At 41.2% G+C, this 9,102-nt stretch overlaps 1 protein-coding gene across 1 annotated transcript; it reads right to left on the minus strand.

The window, feature by feature from the left end:
- Positions 1-1,926: 1,926 nt before the first annotated feature.
- On the minus strand, positions 1,927-7,632 carry oaz1a (ornithine decarboxylase antizyme 1a). Its single transcript, XM_067968290.1, is given in 6 exon segments — positions 1,927-2,270; positions 4,424-4,509; positions 4,949-5,121; positions 6,009-6,095; positions 6,097-6,154; positions 7,381-7,632. Coding segments are annotated over 6 exon segments (645 nt in total). The 5' UTR covers positions 7,491-7,632; the 3' UTR covers positions 1,927-2,139.
- Between the last annotated feature and the right edge of the window lie 1,470 nt (positions 7,633-9,102).

The raw sequence follows: 9,102 nt of genomic DNA on the forward strand, positions 1-9,102 counted from the left end.
TCTTTTCATTAATAAGTATTCATTGACATTTAAGAGTGGTAACCTGGTGCAGTTTTATTAATACAGCTGAAAATGGATTTATAAAACCATATCACCAAAAATAAGCATTTTAATAAGGATGTCCAGTCCTCCACTTCTGAGCAACCTGATTTTAAAATCACTGAACCTTTTAATAGTTTCATTGGCATACACTAGTCAGTTACTTAGTAAATTAAATATTTTGATATGAAAAACTTTGAAAACGTGCCTATGCACCTAAGAAAATGAGTGCTATTTGAAGAGCCTCCCCGAACCAGTGCAATCTCAACTGGGAGCATGGCCTGTTTTGTGGGCAAATAGATCTTGTACACTGGTTCAAGATTCAAACACGTGGATTTGGGCACAACTCACCTAAGTTTTAAATTGCCTGATCTTTTGGGCTGGTTTGGCCAATTCCACCCAGATTGTGCTGGATTCTGGGTACAAAACTAGCAGAAACACCCCCCCGCCTGCCATTAAGTATAAACTCTGGAACAACACTGAAGGGTGAGACACAAGAGATCAGGGTGTTAAAATACATAATCCCTTAAATATGGACAGGTAGGTAGATAAGGTGTTAAAACAAATCAATAGCATTTTGGGTTTCATAATCAGGCAATTGTGTTTATGGTTTTGCACAGCCTATAACAGTTTCACTAGTATGATACCTGCCTCCCCTCTTCACAGCCATTGCAGCAGGTTGGGTAGAATCCAGGAGTCAATTTGAAGTCTGGAATGAGCCAGAAGGTCCTCAATTGCATCTGATATCACTCCTATGAAGTGCTTTGACATTTTACTGTTAAAGGCACTATATAAATGCAAGTGGTTATATATTCATGCAACCAAAAGTATAATTTGTAAGTGTAGTACCATGAAGCTGTGCAGAAAGTGCAATATAGGCAGCCAGTACAATACCCAATCAAGGAAGCTGGATTTCCAGCAGTACTAAATACAGAAATAGCACACATCACCCTGGAATCAATTTAATTCACAAACATACCAACTGAAGTTTCAATAAAACCATTTATGTCTATAAATAGCCATTCAAATGTTCCAAGTGAAAACTATTAAACTGCCAGTCTAAACAGATCAATGGTTTCAGGAGCAATGTGTATAAATAAGTCTATCAGCACAAGACCTAGTCTGGGAGTGAACCTCATTTAGTAAGCTGGAACACTGCCAATGCAGGCAAAACAGGATGGATTTCAGAAGAGAGAATCTGTAGTTTTTGAAACAGAATTAAAGCAGTGAACACCATACATTAAGAAGTTCAACTAACCACAGCCCAAACATCTGAAAACTTACCATGGACAAATTTGCAGACCCAAAGTTCAAACAGCCCATAATTATGTGTATAACTGGGAGCCCTTAATGAATCATATTCCTTTCATTTTCTAACCAAAATTAGCATGGATCATTGCTTTGCAATTACAGTTCTGCAATACCTACAAGGGTCCAGATAAAAACATAGGCACCTTGTGACACAAGGCTAAGCATAGGATGGCCAGATCAGCAGGAAAATCTCAAAACATAGCTGAGATATACAAACCAGCAAGGAAGAGGGAAATCAAACTCTCCTGGGCAGATTGACTTAAGAAAAGTTGGTAGAAAAAGTTGCATGGTCAGCTGGTGTGGTGAAGACATCTATATATTTAAAGTCCTTAAAAATTAACCATCAAACAGATAATGTTCTTCTGTAGTACCCCATGAGTAAAGATCCCCACTTTAAATTGCTCGACTATTACTTCAGTTTCAATTCCCTCTCTTGTGGCCTGAGGTAATAATGGTGGATGGGCAGCACATTTGTATTCAGTCCAAGATAAGCACTTCAACAGTAAAAATAAATTTTATTTAAGATTAATGCAACATGTCAACTTCAAAACTGAAAAAAAGAGTGTATGCAGTTAATTTCATGGCGAGCAATTTATTTGCTATAATCATAACATGCAAATATTTTGAGATACAGTACAAGTGAAATTATCCAACCAACCACCACTGAACCTGAAGATTCTCCCAAGGCTGTAATGCCAGATAAGACAGAATTTCACCAATATACCTTCACAGAGGAGACGAACAAAACAAAAAACCAAAAACATCAAAGCGCAAGATAAAAGCACACGTTTATTCTTCATCAGATGAGTCTCTTTCAAATGTACACACCATGAAGAAAGCGTCTGGTCTTTTTGGGACGAGGGGATGTCCAGGTCTCACAATCTCAAAGCCAAGAAAGCAAAATGTGCGAAGCAGTGAAGCTGAAATTAAAGTGTAAAAACATTATACAAGTGGTAATTTCTCCTTTAAAACTTTTGCTTTTTTTTCCCGGGGGGGGGGGGGGGGGGGGGGGGAAAGAGAATGTCTTTGGCTGATTGTTGCAATACATGAAGGACTCAACAGCAAATGCTGCCAATGCAAAGTTTTAATAAGTTGCAGAAAATTAAAAAGTATCAGAAACTAGTCATCTATTTTACAAGCCAGTTGAATGAAGCATTTACAGTTTACTAGTTAATAGTCAGAAAAATGTAAATATTTAAATAAGGCAAAAACTGTTGAACTGAGTTAGCTGAGCATAACATATTCCACAGGTCTTTATGCAGTCATAGCTGTGGGGCCTATTCCCTTTGTGAAGAGAGCAAACAGACAATCTCATGTTTCAAATCCACTCAAGCTATTCATTCAAGTGCAATTTAGGGAAAGGTAGCAAGTCTGTTCGGAAACTTGCATTAAAAAATTGTGTTGGCCCTAAATCTGTTGATCACCACCCTGTTGTTATGATTTACCTTGCTCCCCAAATTATTTTCTCCAAGACTATATATCCAACATCCCAGCTCAGTCACTCCCTTTGAAGGTCAAAGGGCCAAAGTTTTAATCCTGAGGATTCCATCTTTTGCATCAGCCTTGTGGCTCTGCTGCACCAACTTGAGGTTTGACGGTATGCCTCATCTTGGGTGACTAAAACCAGGCACAACACTTAAGGTGCAATCAGATCAGACCACTGTACAGTTTCAGAACATCCTCAACTTAACAGTGTAACATTCCATTTGCTTTGAGTGCTGGTCTGACTGTACAAGTAAGAAATCTAACCGATGGGTCTGTAACTTGCCTGATCAACCTACACCTTAAGACAATGGGTACTTGACAACTAAAATGCAAGTCACATTTGCTGGTTGCTGAACTTAGACAAACGATACTGCCATAACTGACCCAATCTTATTGTTGATTGTTGCATCCAATGAAGGCTTGCCATTCAGACAATGATAGTTCACCATTTGACTTTTTTTTGGGGGGGGGGTGGGTAGTAGAAGAGGTTTTCTTATTATATTTAAAATAGCTTCAAAGCAGACAAGCATGGAATTCACATTACCTAATTGAAATTAAATTCAAATAGGATACTCAAGTCAAATTCTAATCAGCACACTTTCCAAAATCTGTGCACTGGAACATTCAAATGCCTTGAAATTTAGCACTGCAGAATTTCTTCAACCGGTTAGACCACAGAACACTATCCATTCAAGCAATCACATTCCACTGCATGTCAAACATTAAGCATAGATATCCTATTTCTACACTCTACTAGAGTGAGCATTGCCACAGAAGAAGCCACTAGTTTCAATTTTAAACTTGGCAAGCACTGGAACATTTGGCAAACTACTGCAGGATATGCTTTAAGGAACACTTGCATTGCCACAAAGCACTTTCCACTTGGTAGCAACACAAAGTATACCTCAGGTCACATCCAGAGTTGACTATGGAGAAGAATGCTCAAGACACAGAAGGCCATCCCACATTGCACTTGCTATGGTAAGCCATTATATCTAGCTGATTGTCCCTTTGAACCTCTGTGCACTTCATAAGCAAATAGCATGTGGATCATGCAGCATTCAATTCTTCTAAAGTTTAGCAGCTGGAATGAAGCTTTCCCCTAGTCCAAGCAGCAGTTTTAAGATTACAAACTAAAACCAAGTTTAAACTTCCAAATCAATTTTAGGACTCATACAATCCAGAAAGGTCACCAAGCCCCTGGGTATGCATTTGATTTTACAGCATCATAAAAGACTGGAATTTCAGCCAGTCATGAGTTCTCAACCAGGATGCAGTTATGCCATTGAAACATTTGGATAAAGAGAACATTTTGTTCACCACTCCTACTAAAGGACTATAGTTTGTTTAGATACATCTGTACTGCCACCATTACCATAGTAAAAGCTGCAACTTATTCACACTATTCCTGATTGAGACAGAAATCCCATAATACTAGAATAATTTTCTCTCAAATCAGACTGACTGGCCATTCAAGTGACTGCTTACAAGACATTGTCAGTTGAAATGGGAGTCATAAAAAAGTGTTGAGGGCCACAGATGTTATCAGTGCTACATATACAATAGTACCATTGTATTCACCACTCACCTCGATCATCCCTGTTCTTGTGGAAGCAAATGAAAACATGTTCTGCTTGAAGATGTTCTTCTGCAAATTCAAGCAGGATGGTAAAACTGAAAAAGAAGTGATTAGAATGTTAGGGTTCAATACTGGATTTATTCAACAATAAAGCACAAACTGGCTAACAGCAAACAGTGCTAATGACATTACAAACTGACTTGAAAAGTATCCACTGGTCTTGTATAGTCAAGGCTTTAAGTAGGTGAACCTAGCATTTTTAGTCAACAGACATAAAATGTCTGTTGTGCTATGATGACCAAGCTAATACATACAAGCCAACTTAATGCATCAATCAATTCAGCTGTAAGGTATCACCGCACCATTATTAAAGTCACATTATTATGGAAAGAGGTTAGAATACAAGTCGCCATTAAGAGCTTCTTTCTTCCCCACCCAATGTTTAACTTTAAAAATTTGAACCTGCAAAAATAAAATCAGTGAACCTTTATGCATAAATGATCTGATGTACTAATCACATGCTCCACCACATACCTTTCTTTGCTTCCCTCAGGCAAGGCCCCACCTGGGAGCTCAATATACAGATTGTTGTTGTTCAGTACTGCTCTCCAGTGAACAATTCTTGCATCAGTAAGCTTGGACTGGAAGTGGAGAATTTTAGTCCTGCTGTTTGCACTCAAATCTTCTGTTACACTCAGCCGATTATTCTGGAGGAAGGGGTACATCAATTATTACATAATGTAGTTTGGAGTGTTTCTAGGCAATCCAGCCTATTAAATTTCTATGCAGGTCAAATGTGCAAAAGCAGCTTTTACAAAAGCACTGCTGCAGTTGTCATCTAATCAGCCTGCAATCCAGGAACCCAACTGTCATGTTGATTGTAATGATCCACCTACTCCCAAATTTATATCCTTTCACAGAAATTACAATTGACCTATGCCACATGCTAGCTCCCTACTCCAATCCTAATTCCCAGCTCTTTCCTTTTATATAACTACTTATCCATTTCCCTTTCAACTATTATATACTCTACCTCAAAAAACATCTGTGGCAAGGCATTCAATGGCCTCTGAAAGTTTCCTAACCACTTTCATCCTTCCAGTGGTAATGCTGAATTTATGCCTCCTAGTTACTGATTTTCCAACTAGCAGAAGCAATGTCATTTGTCAAAATCTTCCATAATTTTCAAATCCTCTAGATCCACCAGCCTTCCATTTGCAAAAAAGCCACAATTTGAGAGATCTTAATTAGTAACCTCACCCCAACTGTTGCCTAACCAATATGCTAAAACTTCAAAATCATTTCCTTGCTTTTGCATTCAAGGCCCCATATATAAAACCCAGATTCCCATTTGCACTTTTTTTTAAAATAGCATTTTCTGCTCAGACATCTGAACCCTTGTATCAGTCCTTCCTCTCAAGAATCTTACAGTATACTTTTCTATTCTTCTCTGCTTTGAACTATATCTGCCACCTTTCTGCCCACTCACCTATCCATGCAGCTAGTCTCTTAATTTCAATGCCTTTACTTTTGCAAATAATTTTTCAAACAAGTTGTTTCAAATTTTACATCAACCTGAAAGTTTGATACTTACTGAATACAGTAAGTTAGCTGCAAGATTGTGATCCCTTTGACCATTCCCTCGCCCACCTGGGATCTTCAAGGGTGGGTGAGGGACATCAGGAACACCACAGAGGCCCCGGACCAGGGTTACGACAGTAATTGGAGGACAGCCTGGAACTAGAAAAAAAGGTACGTTAAACATTACTTTTCACCATCTGGATTCAAATATATAGAAAACTGGAACTTCATCAGGGATCCCGTTAGCCAAAGTGGCCACGTCCAATATCAATTCCAGTCGGAACTCATCTCTATACCTAGTGACAAAATAATGCTAGGTTTAACCACAACCTTCCACTTTTCTTCCTTAAGTCGAGTAATCACAGGTATTGCATTGTCTCACTGTTGTGTATGGGGTGGGGGCAAGCAGGCAAATTCAAGTTTAAGCCCCATTACATACCATATCCAAATTTCTGTTCCATTATAAAATCAATAAAAATGAATATCAGACAAGTGTATAATGGGCAGCCAATTCAGTACTGCCCAAGTTAAAATTACTCACCATATGTCCCCCCTAGGTCAGGCTAAATAGCCTATGCTATAGATGTAGCACTTGGTCTTGGTATCAAAAGCTTTCTACCCTTCAACTTTCTTCCCCCCCCCAGCAAAAAAGAGGAAACCCAATAAAAAAAAAGTCCAAGCAGAACATAAATACACGAAAAGGACATTTTAAAAAAATCTGAAAAATTGTGACAATCTCATTCAGATCAATGAAGCCACTGAACGTGCGGTTATACCGATGTGGGAGTTGCAACCTGGGTCGCCACTCCGCCCCCCGTCAGTGGTTAGAAAGCATGGGGCGGGCGGCCAGATGCACAGCTCCTGCTGCGTTCCCAGTCTTCAGCCATCAGACGCACCACGTCACCTCGACAGACAGAGACACAGCCTCCGGGGATTTCCCAACCTCTTCATTTTTTTTTTCCGTCCAGTCCCGAAAAAAAAAATTCTCGGTCGCGTTTTCTAGTTAACCAGAGCCGTCGCCATTTTATGAACGCGCCCTTGGTTTCGTCGGTAATTTATAAAATGACTAATCACAGTAACCTTTACTGGGGGGGGGGGGGGACTTTAAACCAACACTCCATTTCACGGCCAAATGGAGCAATAAAACCACCGCAGGAGACCGATTAAAGTATCGACTTCGGTTTCACTGTTTCAAAAAAAATTCGTCGACCGAAAAATAAAACCGTGACTCAATTGTAGCCAAATATTTGGCTTGTGGTAATCAGAAAGTGTACGAAATCTTTAGCCATTTGCCCTGGACTTGGGGGTTTAAAAGAAGAGAAGAAAAAAAAAGGACCTGCCGCGGGTTTTTTTTAATATATTTTTTTTAATGAAGAACCCCCTACCTTTCGGTACTAGTATTACTACTACACGTCATGGATGGCATTTTGTTTCCTTCTTTCTCTCTAGCAAAACAGTGACTATTCAAAATGCGCTGGAGGGAGATCTTGACCATCCGGCCTTAGGTTCCTCCACGGGACACCAGGTGAAAGGCTCGGTTTTTTTTTTAGCCGGCACACTTGAGTCTGAAGGGAGCCGCCGCCTCAACCCGCAGCGTCCGGCGCAAAAAATAAACGGCTCGACTGTGACGCAACAGCCGGCGGGGCGGGGGTATTTATAGGCAGCGGCCGCGCCGCCTCACGGGAGATCGCGCTCGCGGCACCCCCCCCCCCCTTCATTGTCTTGTTTGACCTTTTTTTTATTATTCATTCAAATCGAGGCGACAATCGATGTTTTTTGTGTGGTGAGAAATGTTGCTGCGATCGATGGATGGATTTTTAAACGAAATATAAGCGAAACCTTCCCCCCACCCCCACACACAGCGTGGGAGGCACGCCCGGCCCGCGGAGGATTGTGGGAAGTATCGTTAAAGCTTCTAATTCTGTTTTTTTTTAAAAAGGAGTAAAAGTTCCGTAAACCGCGGCGGTTTTTCTTTAAAATTTTCAGATCGTTTCAAGTGTTGAGGGCGGTCAAGGTTAAATTTTGAATGACGCCGTCTCGCCAACCGGAAGTCAAATGTTATCGAGAGCTGCGGCCTTGTAATTAGTGTTTCCAGTTTATTGGAAATTCAATTCAAAGGGGGAGGGGGAAGGAGGGGGAAGAGGGGCCGAGCGGCATCCTTAAGCCCCAGGTGTACTCGCAGCTCCCTGACCCAACACGCTGGTCCTGTATTAGCGTCACAAAATGGCCATTAGCTACTTAAAGCAGCAGGTGGGGAGCTGTCATCTTTACAAGTGGCTATTTACAAATAAATAATACAGTCACTTCTCAATTAGCTTTCAGATGCTCTTCCTCATCAGTGTAGGTGTTGTGCCCCTCTGCCAGCACTTTTACTGCAACACCATCACATGGCAAAAGGATCCTCCTCAAACCTACCTGATTTTATTCAGTTTAAATTTGCAATGTTTCTGCCACCACCAAACACATCTTCCCTTTCGGCATTTCCAAAGGGACCGTTAGCTCTGCGACACCCTGGTCCACTCTTCCATCATCCCCAACACCTGCTCCCCTGCCCCCGGCACCTTCCCATGCAGATGCAACACTGCCCTTTCACCAAAAGCGAAATACTGCTGGAAATCTGAATTAAAAACAAAATGCTGGAAAAGCTCAGCAAGTCAGGCAGCATCTGTGGAGAAAGAAACAGAGTTAATGTTTCAGGTCGAGGACCTGTCGCCAGTTCTGATGAAAGGTTTTCGATCTGAAATGTTAGCTCTTTCTTTCGCCACAGATGCTGCTTCACTTGCTGAGCTTTTCCAGCATTTTCTGTTTTTAATTATTGCCCCTTCACCACCTCACTTCCCATGGGCCCTGGAACCGAAGAGGCCCGGCCAAGGAAAGTGTCAAAATATTTTTGTGGGCCACAGAGGAGGGCCCACGAAAATAATCTGGTCTGCTGCAGCCCCGGGACCCTCCACACTCTGCGATCGCAAGTCCCAACACCCCCACTCCCCGCTGCAATATACCTTGCTGGCTTGATCTTGAGGCTTCAATCGGGCGAGCTGCATCGAGATGCCTGTTTGGCACCCCACAGCTCATCTATCAAATTTAAATGAGGCCACGGCCTAAAA

This window comes from Heptranchias perlo, chromosome 29 (assembly GCF_035084215.1).
Source record: "Heptranchias perlo isolate sHepPer1 chromosome 29, sHepPer1.hap1, whole genome shotgun sequence".
Lineage (NCBI taxonomy): Eukaryota > Metazoa > Chordata > Chondrichthyes > Hexanchiformes > Hexanchidae > Heptranchias > Heptranchias perlo.